General features: G+C 47.0%; 1 protein-coding gene across 2 annotated transcripts in view; it reads left to right on the forward strand.

The window, feature by feature from the left end:
- COL5A3 (collagen type V alpha 3 chain) overlaps window positions 1-1923 on the forward strand; it is a 44513-nt gene extending 42590 nt beyond the window's left edge. For both annotated transcript variants that reach the window (XM_043466721.1, XM_043466722.1), the window contains exons 66-67: window positions 587-826; window positions 924-1923. In XM_043466721.1, coding sequence (XP_043322656.1) covers window positions 587-826; window positions 924-1070 — 387 coding nt within the window. In that variant the 3' untranslated portion in view covers window positions 1071-1923. The remainder of the gene's footprint in view (window positions 1-586; window positions 827-923) is intronic.
- Window positions 1924-19891: the final 17968 nt, after the last annotated feature.

Genomic DNA, 19891 nt, shown 5'->3' on the forward strand with positions numbered 1-19891 from the left:
ATAGAAAACCAACTTATGGTTGCCAGAAGGGAAAGGGAGAAAGGATATATTAGAATCTTGGGATTAACATATACACACTATACACTACTATGTATAAAATAGATAAACATCGAGGACCTACTGTATAGCACAGGGAACTATATATTCAGTATCTTGTAGTAAACTGTAATCGAAAAGAATGTGAAAAAGAATATATATATGTATATATATATGTGTGTGTGTATATCTATATACATATATATACATATAACTAAATCACTTTGCTATAAGCCTGAAACTAACACAGCACTGTAAATCAACTATACTTCAATTTTTAAGAAATAAGTGCCCCCCCAAAAATTAAAATTTAACCAACAATGTGAAAAGTCTCTCAGTCCCACCAGCCACAATTCAAGTGCTCAATAGCCACACATGCCCAGGGGCTTGCAGGAGAACCGGGGATGAGCAGGTGGCTGGTGGGGCAGCCAAAGAGGAAGACATGGCAGAAGGGGCGGGTGGGCAGTGGGTAGAGATCCTGGGAGGCGGGGACCTCGGAAAGAGTCGAGGCGCATGACACATCCTCACCCCCTCTTTGTCCCACCCCCAGTTCTCCTACGTGGATGCCGATGGGGCCCCCGTGAGTGTGGTGCAGCTGACCTTCCTGAAGCTGCTGAGTGCCACGGCCCGCCAGAGCTTCACGTACACCTGCCAGAACTCAGCCGCTTGGCTGGACGAAGCTGCAGGTGACCACAGCCGCTCTGCCCGTTTCCTCGGGGCCAATGGGGAGGAGCTGTCCTTCAATCAGACGGCAGCCGCCACCATCAAGGTCCCCTCCGATGGCTGCAAGGTAAGGAAGAGGGCAGGGACTGGCCAGATTAGGGGGGGAAGCCTGTGATTATTCCCCTCCCCCTGACTCACACACCATCCGTGTCTTCCCTTGCCAGCTCCGGAAGGGACAGTCGAAGACCCTCTTCGAGTTCAGCTCCTCCCGAGTGGGATTTCTGCCCCTGTTGGACGTGGCAGCTGCTGACTTTGGCCAGACGAACCAGAAGTTTGGGTTTGAACTGGGCCCTGTCTGCTTTAGCAGCTGAGAGCTTCGGGGGCCGGGAGGGACAATGAGGGGCCACATTTGGTGCTGAGGCTTTGAAGCCGTCGTATTTATCGTCTCCTGGGACTGTGTGGAGCCAGGAAACGGTCTGCTCATTACGGTCAAACAATATTCCTTCTCCATTCCGGGGGGTCTGGGGGCTGGACTGCCCTGGTCCATGGGTCGGGTTTCTCTGCACTGCGCCCCGGCTGCCATAACTGTGGTCTGGCTCTTTCTCCCCTCGGGGCCCACCCATCACTCATCTCCCTCCCCTGCCCCCCCCCCAAGCAATGAACTTCTAACTCAGAGCTGATGAATGCCCCCACCCACGCCTGCCTCCCACCCCCTCAGTGCTCCCGACACCTTTGGTGCTACCTTCCCCATAGTTAAGCACTGGATGTCTCCTGAACCCAGACCGGGATCCCTTTGCTCACTTCCTCTTTTCAGCTGGGTTCGCAGTGAAGGGACTGATGTCAGACTACGGAGGGAAGTGGGACTTCCCTGGACTGAGCTGTGTACTCCTTCTGCTGCCTCAGCCCAGCTCTGAATACTGTCTCCCTCCTTGCCTCCCCAAATACACCTTGCCAGGCCAGGTGGCCTGGGGACCAAGACGGCAGGTGGGGGGAAACCAGGATTCTGATGGTGCTGCCCTATTTATACCTGGGTCTGTATTAAAAGGGAGAATCCCCTCTGTTGTATATTTAATCTGCTTCCTCCTTAGGGAAGGCTGGGATATGATGAGAGAAATTCTAGCGTGATCCCCATCCCCCCACCCTAACTCCCCTCCCACCACCATCTGCCCCAAGCCATAGGGCATAATTGGCATCTCAAGTCTGAGAATAAATCAGTGAACTGTGTCCTGTCTGTGTCTTTCTTTCTTTTTAAATTTTCATTTATTTATTTTTAGTTTTGGCTGCCCTGGGTCTTCATTGCTGTGCACGGGCTTACTCTAGTTGCAGTGAGCAGGGGCTACTCTCCAGTCATGATGCCTGGATTTCTCATCACAGTGGCTTCTCTTATTCCAGAGCATGGACTTCAGCGCACACAGGTTCAGTAGTTTTGGCTTCTGGGCTCTAGAGTGTGAGAGCGTGGGATCAGTAGTTGGGGTGCATGGGCTTAGTTGTCCCGAGTCATATGGAATTTTCCCAGACCAGGGATAGAACCCATGTTGCCTGCGTTGCAAGGCAGATTCTTAACCACTGGACCACCAGGGAAGTTCCTCGTCTGTGTCTATCAACTGATGCTCTCTTGGGGTCTGGCTTTTGTCTCACCCAAGGCATCTTGCCATCACTTGTCTTAATTAATTGTGCCTTTTGATAGAGGTAGCTTTGGGGATTCACGTGCATGCTCAATTGTGGTTGATTCTTTGCGACCTCATGGACTGAAGCCCACCAGGCTCCTCTGTCAATGGAATTCTCCAGGCAAGAATACTGGAGTGGGTTGCCATTTCCTCCTCCAGGGGATCTTCTCAACCCAGAAACTGAAGCCACACCTCCTGTGTCTCCTGCATTGCAGGTAGATTCTTTATCCCCTGAGCCATCAGGGAGGTGGGTTAAAGATGAGTCGGGTCGGAGGGTAGTTTGGAGTGAGTTGAGTCGGTCTGGGGATCCGTTGAGTTGGAGGTTGAAATGACGAGAGGATTGAGTTAAGGGCTTTAAATTGGATAATGGATTGAATTGAATTAGGGTTGACTTAAGAAGTAGATGGGTTTCCCCGATGGCTCAGAGGTTAAAGCATCTGCCTGGAATGCGGGAGACCCCGGTTCGATCCCTGAGTTGGGAAGATCCCCTGGAGAAGGAAATGGCAACCCACTCCAGTACTCTTGCCTGGAGGATCCCATGGAGGGAAGAGCCTGGTAGGCTACAGTCCATGGGGTTGCAAAGAGTTGGACATGACTGAGCGACTTCACTTCAAAGAAGTAGATTGAGTTGAGTGGAGGTGAGTAGGGCTTAGTATGAATTTGAGGTGGGGGATTACCTATCTGGTAAGTCAAAATGGGATCAGTTAAGATGAGTTGGCTGTGGGATGACTTGTGTTGGGGATTGGATGTTGGGCTGAGGATTTTAACTTTGTTTTTGACGCGTACACCCTGCTTTATGTTTGTTTATTTTTGGCTATACTGGGTGTTTGTTGCTGCACGCAGGTTTTCCCTCATTTCAGAGAGCAGGGGCTACTCTAGCTGCAGCGTGCAGGCTCCTCCTTGCAGTGGCTTCTCTTGTGGAGCAAAGGCTCTGGGACACACAGTCTTCAGTAGTTGTGGCACAGGGGGACTCTTGAGTTCTGGCTGTCGGGCCCTAGGACATCCAGGCTTTTGTATTTGGAGCACGTGGGCTCAGTATTTGGGCCTCACAGGCCTTAGAGAACCGGCTCCGTAGTTGTGGCTCCGCGGCATGTGGAATTGTCCCAGACCAGGGATTGCACCCTATGTCCCCTACATTGGCGGGCAGATTTTTATCCACTGCGCCACCAGGGAAGTCCCTGGGTTGAGGGTTTTGAAAAACAGATTGATTGTGAATTCCCTGGTGATTAAGTGGTTAGGACTTGGTGCTGTCACTGCTGTGGCCGAGGTTCAATCCCTGGAGGCGGAACTAAGATCCCACAAGCCACTGGCTTGAGTTGAGATGTAATTCATGTACCATCTAATCCACCCACTTAAAGTACATAATTAAATGGTTTTTAGGGTATTCACAGACTTGTGCAACCATCACCACAATCAATTTTGAAACATTTTCATCACCTCGGAGATAAATCCCATATCCATTAGCAGTCACTCATCATCTCCTCCAACCCTTTGAGTGGTAGAAAACCACTAATCTTCCTGTCCCTGTGGATTTGCCTGTTCTTGACATTTCCCATAAATGGAATCATACAACATGTGGTCCTTTGTGTCTGGCTTCTTTCATTTAGCATAATTTCACAGTTCAAGTTGCAGCGTGTATTAGAACTTCATTTCTTTTTGTTGTTGAATAATAATTTACTGCATTTTGTTTATCCATTCATCAGCTGATAGACATTATTGAGTTAGGAGTGATGGAGGGCTGGTGTGCATTAAGTTGGATCAGGTGGGATTGGGTGGGCAGAAGTAACAGGTTGGAGTAAGTTGCCTCTTCCAAACTAGGGCTTGCATGCATGCATGCTCAGTCATGTCTGACTCTTTGCCAGCCCATGGACTCTAGCCTCCCAGGCTCCTCTGTCCATGGGATTTCCCAGGCAAGAATATTGGAGTAGGTTACCATTTCCTTCTCTGGGGGATCTTCCTGACCCAAGGATCAAACATGAGTCTTCTGCATCTCCTGCATTGGCGGGTGGATTCTTTACCACTGAGCCATGTAAGAAACCCAAACCAGGGCTTACTCTACTATTTCTGCCAGCAGGCTCTCTAAGGCCACCTGGATTCATTTATTCATTCAATAAATGTTACTAAGAGTTCAAATTCTATGAAGAATGTTGATGCCCAGAGGTCATCCATTTGTTTACTTATTCATTCATTCGTTTATTTCTGTGGCACTATTATTACTCAGCACTAGGCATGTTTTTAGATGATGGGGATGAAAGAAAGATGTGGTATCTGCCCTTAAGATCTCACTCCTGCAGAAAACAGATTATACACAAATAGCTGTGTATTATGATTTCAGGTGGTAGTGATTGTGGTGAGGGCTTCCTTGGTGGCTCAGATGGTAAAGAGTCCGCTGGGAAGATCCCCTGGAGAAGAGCATGGCAACCCTCTCCTGTATTTTTGCCTGGAGAATCCCATGGACTGTGTAGCCCGCCAGGCTCCTCTGTCCATGGGATCACAGAGTTGGACACGACTGAGTCACTAACACTTTCACTTTCAATTGTTGTGAAGGAAAATCAAACAAGTTGCATGGATAGAGACTGATGGAGTGATGGCTTGTTTGAAATTGGTTGGTCAGATGAGGCTTTGCTGAGGAGCTCGTGTCTCAGCAGAGATCCGAAGGATGTGGGAGAAGAGCCATATGGAGGTTTTTTGGCCACGTGGCTTTTGGGATCTCAGTTCCACGACCAGGGATTGAACCCAGGCCATGGCATTGAAAGCCCGAATCCTAACCATTAGGCCACCAGGGAGTTCATCATGTGCAGTCTTAAGGAAGTATCTGACACACAGTGTAAGAACCCAGAAATCATCAAATACCCACGAGGGCTCTTGAGAGGATGGTGTTTCTCCCAGTCACCTCTTCTCTGGATGTGTGGCTTTGCTGATTTCTTCATCCTAACTTCTATCAGTCCAAACATTGACTTGGCCCCACCTTCTTTTAGTTCCTCTCTCAAACATCTTTGACTCAGGAATGCATATGGTGGGCTTCCCTGGTGGTCCAGTGGTTAAGAATCTGCCTTGCAATGCAGGGGATGCAGGTTCAATTCCTGTTCTGGGGAAATCCCACATGCTGCAGAGCGACTAAGCCCATGCGCCACAAATACTGAGCCTGTCTGAGCCTGTGCTCTAGAGGCTGAGAGCTGCAACTACTGAAGCCCACGAACCTAGGGCCAGTGCTCCACAACAAGAGAAGACACGGCAGAGAAGCGCACACACTGCAACTAGAGAGTAGCCTCTGCTTGCTGCAAAGAGAAAGTCTGCATGTAGCAACAAAGACCCACCACAGCTAAATTAAATAAATAAATGCATCTTTTAAGAAAAAAAAAGAAGGCCTATAATGGGAACTTCCCTGGTGGTCCAGTGGTTAAGACTTCAAGCTCTTAATGGAGGGGACTCAGGTTCCATCCCTGGTCAGGGAACTAGATTCTACATGTAGCAACCAAAATCCTGTGTGCTGCAGTTAAGACCCATCATAGCACCCCCAAAAGAATGCTTAATAGTGTCACCAATGCTGTACATTATTTTCCTCTTCCTGGGCACACGTAATTGAGATCACATCTCCCAGCTCCCCTTGTAGTCAGGTTGGGGACAATTGGGTCTTGGCCAATAGGATGTGTGTAGCCATAAAACCTCCCACACAGCCCTCCTTGCTCTTTCTCTCCATTCCATGAAGACCTTGGAGATCACATATGTCAGAAGAGAGTATCACATGTGGAACTAGAAAGGCTGCTTCCATTAGTTATTTACAGCTGACCCTTGAACCAAGGCTGGGTTTAGGAAAGCCAACCCCTGCATAGTCAAAAACCTGCATGTAACTTTATAGTCAGGCCTCTGCATCCATAATTATGAATCCATGGGTTCAACCAACCTCGGATCATTGTAGTACTGTGTGAGCATACTAAGTCACTTCAATCATGTCCAACTCTTTGCAACCCTGTGTACTGTAGGAGTCCACCAGACTCCTCTGTCCATGGGATTCTCCAGGCAAGAATACTGGAGTGGTTTGCCATGCCTTCCTCCAGGGGATCTTCCTGACCCAGGGATCGAACCCACATCTCCTGTGGCTCCTGCTTTGCAGGCAGATTCTTTAGTGCTGAGCCAACAGGGAAGCCTGTGGTACTGTATATATTTTTTTTATTGGAAAAAAAAATCTACATATAAAAGAACCTGTGAGTTTAAACTCATGTTCAAGGGTCAATTGCACTTGGAAGAATGCTGTCAGGGAGAACTCCATTAGATGTGATCAAGAAATTACTTGTTTTAAGCCCTTGAAATTTTTAAGAGTTGCTTGTTACAGCAGCTATCATTAATTATCCTGACTAATACAGTGAATAAATCCAAGTTTTACTGAAGGTCAGCATGTAAGCATGTGTGCAAACCAGGAGGTCTCATTGCAGGAAAATCAAGCTAAAATTTACTATTGAATATCATTATCTTCAAATGTGTCCACCACTGTGAATTTGTCACTGGAAGTGTGCTCTTCCCAAGCCCAGATTTCCTACCATTCTCTCGCCCCCTACCATCTTTCCCTCTCTGATAGCTCTCCTTGCCTAAGTCTTCACTTCTTCCCTCTAAGTCTTTCTGCTCTTTTTTTTTTTTTAAATTTTTGGCCACGCAGTGTGGCTTGTAAGATCTTAGTGCCCTGACCAGGGATTGAAACCACACCCCTGCAGTAGACGCACAGAGCCCTCAACTACTGGAACACCAGGGAATTCCCTGGATCAAATTTATTCGCTAGATAGAATTTATCTCACTTCCTAGAAGAGCAACCCCTCAACCCTTCTTCAGACCCTGTCTCCATGCCCACATGATCCATGATAGTCCTCACACCAATTAATAATGATAATACAGAAAGATAAAGAACATTACAGCATACTAACACATATATATGGAATTTAGAAAGATGGTAACGATAACCCTATATGCAAAACAGAAAAAGAGACACAGAAATACAGAACAGACTTTTGAACTCTGTGGGAGAATGTGAGGGTGGGATATTTCAAAAGAACAGCATGTATACTATCTATGGTGAAACAGATCACCAGCCCAGGTGGGATGCATGAGACAAGTGTCGGGCGCCTGGTGCACTGGGAAGACCCAGAGGAATCGGTGGAGAGGGAGGTGGGAGGGGGGATCGGGATGGGGATAACGTGTAATCTATGGCTGATGCATATCAATGTATGACAAAAAAAAAAAAAATAAAATTAAATTAAAAAAAAATAATAAATAATAAAGATCGTGATTGTCTCCATGCCAGCACTGTTCATCAAATGTCTTCCTGAATCTTTTATTTATTTTCATCACCATCTTTGAGGAAGGTCTGGTGCTCAATTGCTCCATGTGTCTGACTTGCAACCCTATCGACTGTAGCTCTGCCTGGCTCCTCTGTCCATGGAATCTCTAGGCAAGAATACTGGGTGGTTAGCCATTCCCTTCTCCAGAGGATGGCAGATTCTTTACTGTCTGAGCCACTAGGTTCTCTTACTACCTCCTTTTTGCAGATAAGGGAGCTGAGAAACAGAGGTAGAGAGTAACTTGCCCAGAGTCTACAGCTAAAGATTTTGCTAAGCAAAAAGTCATCTTCTCCTAAAGGGAATTATTCCAACAAATCTTAAAAATTACACCCAATAACAGCCAGGGTTTGAATGCAGGCAGCCAGCTTGCTTGGCAACGGCAAGTCCATGCTGGTACAGGATTTGGTTCTACCAACTACCAGTGCCCAGTCCATGGCCTGCCAGATCCTCTGTCCATGGACTTTTCCAGGCAGAATACTGGAGTGGGTTGCCATTTCCTTCTCCATGGTACAGGTATTTTGGAGGGGAGGATCAATTAATAGTGTAATGAGGACTCTTTAATTAGGTAAAAGCTCATTAAAGAATTAGAAATCTGCCCTGCTAAATTAAAGGGTAATTGACAAAGATGTAAGGAGGGAATTCTAGGCCTGGCTCGCCTCTGCTCTGTGTATTTACTCAGCATCATCACCAGCACCCAGGCGGCTGCTAGGAAACCCCCAGCTGATTTGCATATTCAGCAGGCATAATTAATCACACCACTAGTGCTTCTTGAGTAATTACTCTCGAGGTGGTGGTGGAGGTGGGGGCATGGGACGGCCAACAGGGAGGCCTGCCTGTGGCTTTAGACAGGGCTGTAGAGGGGGGCTGGAGCAGGGGAATTTACACATACTCACTGACAACATTGTCAGAGATACAAACAATGACATACACAGACCAAGGGCAGGTGGAATCCGACCCTCATCTTGTCACCTCCTCCCCTCCCCCTCTGCCACCAAGAACTGCAAGTCTGCACCCACAAGCAGACTCAGAGAGGCAGACCTGCCTTACACACACCCCTACATCCTTAGCCAGACGCAGATATGCTGAAATGCATAACCGGCCACAGACACAGTTATGTCTGGTTGCACACCCAGAGCCCCCCAGACAACCATGTTCACAAACCCACACTCAGAGATGGAGCCACCTCTGGAGGGAGATCCTCATTGTCACACACAGAAGTACCACATCCTGGGGCCTGGCAGATGCTAGATACACAGACGGACGCACAATCCCACACACAGACTTGCCACCAACACAAAGCCACAGATGTGGGTCCAGGTAAACTCCATCATGGTTGTTTCAGAGACAACCCTTGCTCTGCCCACACATTCATTCATTCAATCCACCAATGTTTTTTTTAATATCTAATTTATTTATTTCGCTGCACTAGGTCCTAGCTGCAGCATGCTGAATCTTTCATTGCAGGGGTCCACAGTTTCTAGTTTTGGCATGGTTGTGATGCACGGGCTTAGCTGCCCTGCGGCATGTGGAATCCTAGTTGCCTGACCAGGGACCTAATTTGCATTGTCCCAGGCATTGCAAGACGGATTCTTAACCACTGCACCACCTTGGAAGTCCCAACAAATCTGTATTAAGTACCTATCATGTGCCAGGCACTGTTTTAGGCTCCAGGGACCCAGCCGTGAACAAAACAAAGATTCCCTGCCCTTGTGGAGTTAACACTCTAGTGGGGCTGATGGGCAGTAAGCAGATATATATACATGATGTGTCAGGTGGCACTATGAAAATAAGGCAGGGAGGAGGACTAGAGGGGTGTTCTTTAAGACAGGGTAGTCAGGGAAGTCTTCCTGGAGAAGGCATCTTTGAAGTGGAGGCTAATACAGAGAGACAGAGAGGGAGCCAAGCGACACATCACACAGCCAGGCCCAGAGGCAGTGAACCACTCAGAACCACGCCGACCCCCACCTGGTCACGCAAAGAGGTCCTGACCCCACCAGAGCAGACGTGTGGCCTCCCATGGTTAGTGTCCCAGACATATCAGAAGTTCCTTTCGAGAGGACGGGCCCTGACCCTGAAGATGACTGTGTAGCACAGGAGAGATGGGAGGCTGAGCAGACGAAAGACCAGATTGACATCAAGAGATTGTCTTGTCCCTCTGTGATGCTGGTCTCATCTCCCTTATGTACGCTTTTCCTTCCTTGCTATATTTATTTTACAGTATTTTTGTGTTGAAAAACTACATAACATTAAATTTACCATCTACCATTTTTAATTGTACAGATCAGTAGTGGTAAGTATGTTCACACTGCTGGGCAACAACTTTTTCATCTTGCAAAGCCGAAAACCTATACTCATTAAACAACTCTTTATTCCCCCCCACCTCAAACCCTGGTGCTCACCTACTATTTTGTTGTTGTTGTTTGTTTGTTTTTGGCTGTGCTGGGTCTTGGTTGCTGTGCCCAGGCTTTCTCTAGTTGCAGCGATGAGGGACTCCTCTCGAGTTGTGGTGAGAGGGCTTCTCATTGCAATGGCTTCTTTTGTTGCGGAGCACAGTCTCCAGGATGCCTGGGCTCAGCGGTTGCGGCACACAGGCTGAGTTGCCCCATGGCATGTGGAATCTTCCTGGATTAGGGAATGAGCCCATGTCCTCTGCATTGGCAGGTGAATTCTTAAGCACTGGGTTACCTAGAAAGTCCTGCCCCTAGGAATTTGACTCCTCTAGGGACCTCATATAAGTAGAATCATGCAATATCTGTCTTTCTGTGACTGGCTTATTTCACTTAGCCTAATATCCTCCATGTTCATCTGTGTTATAGCCTGTGTCAGAATTTCCTTGCTTTTTCAGGGTGAGTAATGATCCATTGGATGGTTGGCCCACATTTTGTTTATCCATTCATCTGTTGATGGACACTTGCATTGCTTCCAGATCTTGGCTACTATGAATAATGCTGCTATAAATATAAAAGTGCAAGTATCTCTTTGAGACCCTGCTTTTGATTTTTTTGGATCTATACCCAGAAGTGGAATTGCTGGATTGGGTATTATTTCTTTTTAGAAGTTGTTTTCATTCAGACACACATTATGTACAATAAAATGCATTGATCTTAAGTGTTCTTGTGGAGGAATTTTGACAGTTGTCTATACACCCTAAACAAGATGTAGACTGTTTGAAACACCCAGAAAATTCCTCATGTCCTTTCCCATGCCTCCCCCAAGACACACCCTCTTTTCAGATCCGTTCCATGTGTGACAAAACCTATGAATGAAACATGAAAGTTGTGCAGAGGCTGTGTGGCATAATGTTTAGAGCCAAATCACACGGTGCAAGTGTCAGATCCTTTGCTATAACAGATGTGACCTTCACCACACTGAGTCTCAGTCTCCAGAGCTGTAAAATGGGGTGAATAATAGCACCTACAGCATCAGATTTGTGTGAGGATTGAATCAGTTAAAAGAGATCACACACTTGGAACAATGTCTGCCATGAGGTAAATGCTCTACAAATGTTGTATTTAAGTGTTGCATATATAAAAATATGCATATTTATGAAACACTTAAATGCAACATATATATCCACATATGGAGAGAGAAAAAGAGAAATTTTATAATGAACACACATATGCCTACCACCCAACCTAAGAATAAAGCATCATAACCACAATTGAGATCCGTGGGTTGGGAAGGAGCAGGGCATGGCAACCCACTCCAATGTTCTTGTCTGGAGAATCCTATGGACAGAGGATACAGTCCATAGGGTAGCAAAGAATTAGACATGACTTAGCATGCATGCACACAAGAGTATATTTCCGCCATGGCATTTCTCTTCCTTCTCCACCAAGGGTAGATGAATTTCAGTGAAGAACATGGGTTTAATTGTGGTTGAAAGTATATACTATAAAATTTAAACCATTTACCCATTTTAAATGTCCGGTTCAGTGCCCCATCCCCTCCATCATCTCCACCACTCACTTTCAGAACTTTTTCATCTTCCCCAGCTGAAGCTCTGTCCCCATGAAACCCTAACTCCCTATTTTTTCCTTTCCCTAGGTTGTGGGAATTTTTGACCTCATTATTTCTCCATGTTTACCTCATTCAGGAAGTTGTATCCAGGGGTGATGCACAACATGATTTGGCAAGTTTCTAAACTGTCTCACATGGGTACAATATTGAACATGCTCTTTTGTGACTTGCTTTGTTAGCTCAGCCAGAGATTCTTTTTTTTCCATCTTCTCCATGTAGACACAAGTATTTCTAATCTTGTCTTTTTAATTGCTTTGAAAAGGTTTACCTCAACAGAGTTAGCTGTTTTCTTACTCATAAACTTTTAGGTGTTTCCCATTTTCTTCCTCTGCAAACATCCAGGCATGTGTGCACATGGATAAGAGTATCCAGGGCGTGCGTGCTAAGTCACTTCAGTCGTGTCTGATGCTTTGCAACGCTGTGGATGGTGGCTGACCAGGCTCCTCCATCCATGGGGTTCTCCAGGTAAAAATACTGGAGTAGCATTGCCATGCCCTCCTCCAGGGGATCTTCCCCTTCTAGGGTGTATAAATATATAATAAACAGGAAATTCTAGGTCAGGGAGAAAGTACATGTTCATCTCTCCTGAGTATGATCTTCATGCTGGTTGTCCAAACTTCACTGTGTACGTTTCAGCTCACCACCCTCCTGAGGCTCCCTGTTGGCCCTGAGACAAAGTCCAAGTTCTTCTACCTGCCTCTCTGGTCTCACTGGTCACCATACCTCACCAGAAGACATAGGCTCCTGCACCCCATGGCCTCAGGTCCTTTGTATCTGCACTTATTTCTGCCCAACACACCCCGTCAGCTCTTACTCAGCTTTCAGGTTGCAATTCTTGTGTCACTCTGATGCTGACACCCCCAGTCAGCAAACCCCGGCCCACTCCTAACTCTCAATTATTTGAAAATGGGGTTGCCTCAAATCCAGTGCAGGCTGGGCCCAGATTGAGTGCCCGGTCTCTGCTGCTGGCTAAACGGAGGAGTCCTTGCATCTGCCTTGGGGCTGGGGCGGCAGCTGCAGAAACACCTGGGCTCCAATCCCAGTTCCACTGTTTCCTGGCTGTGTGACCTCAGGCAAGTGTCTTAACCCCTCTGAGTTCCTCACGCTTCTCTTCTGTGAAACCCTTCCCAGGGCTGTTGCAGGGGTTCAGATGAGCCCCAGCCAGACCTGGCTCAGGATAGACCCCTCTTGGTAGGAGCTGCTGTGGTTCAGAGTCAAGTTCCAGCCCCACAACCTTGGACTAGGACTTCACTCCTTCCTGGCTTGGCAGGGCTGGGAAGCAATGCTGGGTCTCCTTGTCCCGCCAACTCAACCCTCAATTCCCAAGCCTTTAATGAGAACCATATGCGCTGGACGCCTGCCCACCCACCCGCCTGCCCTCCTCAGCCTCCTCCCCCAGAGAGGCCTCCTGAGTCATCTGGTCCACTTCCCCGCTCCCAGCTTCTCACAGCCTCATTCCCACGCTGCCCCGGCCTGGGGTTCGCGTGTCCAGGATGTTTGTTGTCGTGTCATGGGTCCCTGTGGATCTGTATGTGTGTCTGAGCTGTCTGCCTGTACTGTTTGTGTGTGTGACCATGTCTGAATTATGGGCCTATGGATAGGCTTTAAACAAAAAATGTGCCTCTTTTTGTGTGTCCTTGTGCTGCATGCAGTCTACCTGTCCTGTTTTGTGTGATTGTCTTGTGGGTTTGTGCATGTTACTGTATTTTAAAAAAATGTTTACTTATTTATTTGGCTTAGTTGCAGCATGCAAACTTATAGTTGCAGCATATGGGATCTAGTTCCCTGACTAGGGATCAAACCTGGGCCCCCTGCATTGGGAGTGCAGTTTTACCACTGGACCACCAAGGAAGTCCCGCATGTTAATGTGGTAACAATCTGTTTTACAAATCCCTATGTGTGTGAATCTGTGTGCATGAGCTGTGTGCCGGAGCTGTGGGGTTTGTGTATTGTTTGTGTTGGGGGTCTGTGTGTGTGTTGGGTCAGCTGTGTGAGTGCTGGTTCCTGGGTAACTGGCTGGTTCACCTCTGATGCTCTTCCTCCCTTTGATGGGTATGTGTGTGTGCCGAGGGTGGGGGGTGGTTTCTGTGGGCCCTTGTGCCTGGGACACGTATCTGGCTGTATGTCGATGGTGGTTGTGTGTACTGGTTCTGGGTGACATTGTTCGGTCTGAGCATGGCGTTGTGCCTGGACCACTCATGGGGGTGCAGTGTCCCTGGGTGACTGTACGCTCATGTTGTGCACTTGTGTGTCAGTTGACTTGAGGCCAGTCCTGTGCAACTGGGGGACAAATTCCTATTTTCAAGTGATCATTCAGTGTGTGTGTGTGTGTGTGTGTGTGTGATACCTGGAGAGGAGGGATTTCCTGGGGTGGCTACAGTCTCCCGCTGAGAAAGGCCTACAAGAAGGAAAGAATGGGGCTGGATGGTGGGAACAGTCTGTGGGGAACCCCAAGTTCAAGGGCTCAACCTTGGAGCCTTTTCCAGGACACGGAAAGAGAGGTGGGCTCCATTCTGGGTGAGCAGTGGGAGGGGCGGGATTGGGAGCCCTGGACCGGAAGGGCCCTGGAATGATCGCCATGGAGATGCGGAAGCTGGGGATGGGAAGAGATGATGCTCAGCTCACCTGGGATGGACCAGGTCTTTTGGAAGCCTCGCGACACCAGAGGAGCTGGCCCAGACCTCCCCGGCAACCACAGCATTAAGAGCCTTGTGGACTTCTCTGGCAGTCTAGTGGTTAAGAATCCTCCTGTCAATGCAGTGCACACGGGTTCCATCCCTGGTCTGGGAAGATCAGATATGCTGCGGGGCAACTAAACTCATGTGCCACAACTATTGAGCCCACACACCCTAGAGCCTGTGCTCTGCAACGAGAAGCCACTGCAACGAAGGTTAGCCCACAGTCTCCAAAATTAGAGAAAGACTGCACGCAGCAATGAAGACCCAGTGCAGCTAAAACTAAATAAATAAAATTAAAAAAATAAAGAACCTCGTGTCTGGAATTGCACATGAATCAAATTATGGTCTTAAGCTCTGCTGTACACCCTCTGTGGCCTTGCTCAAGCGTCTTAAGTTCTCTGAGCCTCAATTTCTCCATCTGAAAAATGGGACCAAGGCAGATGATGTCAGTGCCTTGCCTATATACCTTTTGCCCTCACGAGTTCCTGTGCACATTTCAGCCTCAGGGATCTCTCCGCTCACATGCTGGCCAGACCAGAAATGCTGAGGAACTGACACTTCTGGGAGCAGCCCTCCCCCAGTGACACGTGGGACTTGGAGAATAAAAACCCACCTCCCTCACCCTCCCGTGGGAAAATTATGAAGGGCAGCCAGCATCTACACACTCTCCCAGGGGTCTCCAGGAGGATTGACCCTCAGTTGTCTAATTGGAATTGACAGGAAAGGAAAGATGCAGATCAAATAACCCAATACAATACTACGGAGGTCAATAGGTTGACTTTGAGTCAGACAGAACTGGATTTGAATCCTGTGTCTGCTATTCATAGCTGGGCAGCCTTGGCCAAGTTACCTAGCCTCTCTGAGCCTCAGACTTTTTGATCTTAAAATGGGGATAATAATTCCTACCTCACGGGTTGTTGGAGGAATTCAAAAAAGCAATGGAAAAGACTTCACCTGGTGTTGAGTCCTAAGTGGGAGCTCGATGAGTGGGATGGTTGTTATTAAAGAGATGTAGGAAATTCCCTGGTGGCTCAGTGGTTAAAACTCCACACTTCCCTTGCAGGGGGCATGGGGTTGGTCCCAGGTCAGGGGCCCACAAACTGTGAGGCATGGCCAAAAATTAAAAAAAAAAAAAAAAAAAGAGAGAGATGTAGACCTGAGTGGGTAGTCTCACATAGCCTGGAGTATTAGAGCTTCATGAGTGATGAGGTTTTCTCCATATAAAGAAGAGGAATGCATGTTCCAAGCACATGTCAATCAGGGATTAGCTGTGGGAAATAAGAACCAAAATCAGGGAACTTTGTGCTCCTAGGAGCTTCTGCCTCTATTATTCACAGGAAGGTGGGGAATAACATACTGGGAACCACTGACTTCAAGAATACACTGTATTGCGTAAATAAAATCTGGTCCAGTCACACAGTGGAATACTGTGTGCTAAGCTGCTTCGGTTGTGTCCAGCTCTTTGCGACCCTATGGACTGAAGCCCTCCAGGCTCCTGTGTCCCTGGGGCTTCTCCAGGCAAGAATACTGGAGTGGGTTGCCATGCATTCCCCCAGGGGATCTTCCCCACCAAGGGATCGAATCCACATCTCTTTGTCTCCTGCGTTGTCAGGCAGGTTCTTTACCACTATCGCCACCTGGGGAGCCCACAATGGAATATTATTCAGCCATAAAAAGCAATAAAGTTCTCACACATGCTATACCATGGATGAACCTCGAAAACATTATGCTCAGTGAAGAGGCCAGACAAGAAAGGACAAATACTGTATGATTCTACCTATATGGAACATCTAACATTTTGGGAAGATGAAAAAGTTCTGAAAACAGTCTCATGGGGGAGGGATAATTGGGAGGTTGGGATCGACAAATACATATTACTGCATATAAAATCGATAACTCAGAAGGACCTACTCTATAGCACAAGGAACTACTCAATACTCTGTAATGACAGATATGGGGATAGAATATAAAAAAGAGTGGATATATGTATATGTATAATTGATTCACTGTGAAGTACACCTGAAACTAATACAACATTGTAAATCAACTCTACTCCAATAAAAATGAATGAAAAATAAATAAATAAAAACTAAAAATTGAAAAAAATAGTGTTGATAGTTTTACAACACCACAGAGGTAATTAATACCACTGAATTGACCCTTAAAAATGGTTTAAATGGCAAATTCTATGATACACATATTTTACTACAACTTAAAAAAATTAATACTGCAATGTACCATACTCCACTGAATTGTACATTTTAAAGAGCAAATTATATGGTATGTGAATTATATCTCAATAAAAGTTATATATATATATATATACACACACACACACACATATATACACACACACACACACACATATATATATACACACATACATATATCTCTCCCTGGTTTTAACTTAGAGATTTGGAAGCTTCCATCATTGTCACTTGCAACTGCCTCTCAACAAAAGTGAGTGCCACTGGTAACTGTAGGCAGTAATATTCCTACAGGACAACCTAGTTTCTCGACAAACTGTGCTTGTGAGACATCACTGCAACACAATAGAAAGATGACCTCTACCCACCTTCACTCACTTCCTCACCCACATCTCATGCTTCTAATTGATAGCATCTCATTGCCATATGGAAATCTAGCTGCAAGAGAGTCTGGAAAACACAGTTTTTAGCTTTGAAGCTTCTGTAGTATAGGAAGGCACACTAGGGGTTTGGGATGGTGCTGAGACAGTTCATTGTCTCTTGGTTTTGATACACAGAATTTTTTCCCTCTTTCAAAGGTAAAAGTTTCATATCCTCCACCCCTACCCCCTTGTTTTCTATCCAATATAGTTTAAATGAGGCTAACTCCTCTTTCTGGTTCCAGAGGGGTGATCTATGAACCAGAGGTCTGGTCAGGCTACACAGTCAAGTCCTCTGAAATATGATTGGCTCAGAGATAGGCACGTAACTTGAGATGGGCCAATGAGAGTCATTATTTTGCAAGCTCTCTTTTTGCTAAAGCTGCTGAGCTTGGAAGATGAAAGCTTCTGGGAAGTATCTACGTCATCTCCTGGCTAAAAGAGATCCCTTATAGAGAATAGGGATTAAAAAGCAGAGACATCACTTTGCTGACAAAGGTCTGTTTAGTCAAAGCTAAGGTTCTTCTAGTAGTCATGTATGGATGTGAGAGTTGGACTATAAAGAAGGCTGAGTGCCAAAGAACTGATGCATTCAAACTGTGGTGCTGGAGAAGGCTCTTGAGAGTGCCCTGGACAGCAAGGATATCCAACCAGTCAATCCTAAAGGAAATAAATCCTGAATATTCATTGGAAGGACTTATGCTGAAGTTGAAGTTCCAATACTTTGGCCACCTGATGCAAAGCGCCAACTAATTGGAAAAGACCCTGGTGGTGGGAAAGATTGAGAGCAGGAGGAGAAGGGGGCAACAGAGGATGAGATGGTTGGATGGCATCACTGACTCAGTGGACAGGAGTTTGAGCGAACTCTGGGAGATAGTGAAGGACAGGGGTCCTGACGTGCTGCAGTCCAAGGGATCACAAAGAGTCGGACATGACTGAGTGGCTGAACAACAATAACATAGAGAATAGCAGAAATGATAAATGGGGAGAGACAGAATTCTGATGATAGAACAGAGTCCCTGGATCCACCCATGCCTGCATTCCATTACCTCTGGATTTTTTTTTTTTCCAGTTATGTGAGATAATAGATAGTCTTTACTGTTTAAGACAGTTCAAGTTGTCTTTCTGCTACTTGCTATCAAAGGAGCACTGAATAATATATGGTGGGATTAGCAAGAGCAAAGGCATGGATAGACATGCATGGCTTAAGTTCATTTACTCATTCAGTTATTCTTGATCATCTTGTCCATGTCAGGCCCTGTGCAGAGTGAAGGAAAACAAAGGCCTGGACTGTTTCTTCTTCTAGCTGGACACATAGAGGGGTCATAGGTGAGGAAAGCTAATGGACCCAACAAAGCCTGATGAGAGTTGGCAGGGATCCACTGCTCACCTACTCTACCTCTGCACACTGTGTCGAGCCGACTGCCGGTGCCAGACCCCAAGCCACCTGGCCCCACAGTTTTGTCGTACAGGGTCCTTGAGAAGCTGATCTCTTTTCAACGCTGGGGCTCCGTTCTGACCACTACACTAACCACAGAGGAAGGCAGACACCACGCTCATCATAGCATTGACCATGGTGCTGACCTCGAAGCTGACAACGGTACAGCCAGGACGCTGAGCATGACCCTGACCACAGTAAAACCTGATCATGATTTTGATGGTAGCATGGCCAGGGTGTCCCAAGCTAGGTCAGAACCCTGACCACAGCATGACCAGGACAGTGATCGTGACTCTGAGCACAACACAGCCAGGAAGCTGACCACCACACTGACCACAGCACAGTTAAGACCAGTAGCGACCACAGTACTGACTGCAATGCTGACCCCAGTAGAGCCAGGATGCTGACGGCAGCACAGATCACAGTTTAACAGGACACTGACTACAGTGTGATCAGGACACTGAAATTGGCCACCGACCACAGCTGTTGAATGTATTGGTCAGGGTCCAGTCAGAAAAACAGAGCTCACACCATATGATAGTTCAAGAGCAAGAATATGGGGATTTAGTCACAGAGATGGCAGTTAAGCTTTAAGAGTAAATAGGAGAAAGTGAATCTGCTCAGGAGTAGCAAGCTACCACCTCCAAGGGCTGAAGCAGCAAAGGGAGGAGGGGGTTACCAGGGTGATGGCCACCTGCAGGAGCTGAATGAACCATGGTGAGGACTCCCAATGGCGCTGATGTCCAAACTGACAACGTACAATCAGGACACCGAGTATGACCCTGACCACAGTATGACCTGATCATAATTTTAATATATCCTTCATTGTAGTAATGCCCTCTGGGAATTGAGCGCTGACGAGGTGCTTTCTTTATGCATGAATCACAAAGTCCCCAACAACTCAAGAGGAAACAGTTCTCCCAAGAGAACGAAAGCTCTTTGCCTGGCACTGCATGGCCGAGAAGGGACAGACCAGGGTGGAATCCAGGTCTTATCATATAACAAGCTCTTTCTCCTTGCTTTAGGGGCTTCCGTGGTGGCTCAGAGGTTAAAGCATCTGCCTCCCATGCCGGAGACCAGGGTTCGATTCCTGGGTTGGGAAGATCCCCTGGAGAAGGAAATGGCAACCCACTTCAGTATTCTTGCCTGGAGAATCCCATGGTTGGAAGAGCCTGGTAGGCTACAGTCCACAGGGTCACAGAGTCGGACAAGACTGAGCGACTTCACTTCTTGCTTGACAAAAACATCCATAACTTGTTATCTGTCCCACACAGTAGGATCAGCAAAATTCCATGCTTCCCCATTCCCAATATTTATGATTGATTCCTCTATAATCTGACGGGCTTGCTCCCTCACTACCCCTTCCCCCCAAAAAAGCCATAGAGGGACTTTGGAGAGAGAAGATGATTGGGGAAGCCGATGAGGGGGGAGGC

This window comes from Cervus canadensis, chromosome 4, assembly GCF_019320065.1.
Source record: "Cervus canadensis isolate Bull #8, Minnesota chromosome 4, ASM1932006v1, whole genome shotgun sequence".
In the NCBI taxonomy this organism is placed as follows: domain Eukaryota; kingdom Metazoa; phylum Chordata; class Mammalia; order Artiodactyla; family Cervidae; genus Cervus; species Cervus canadensis.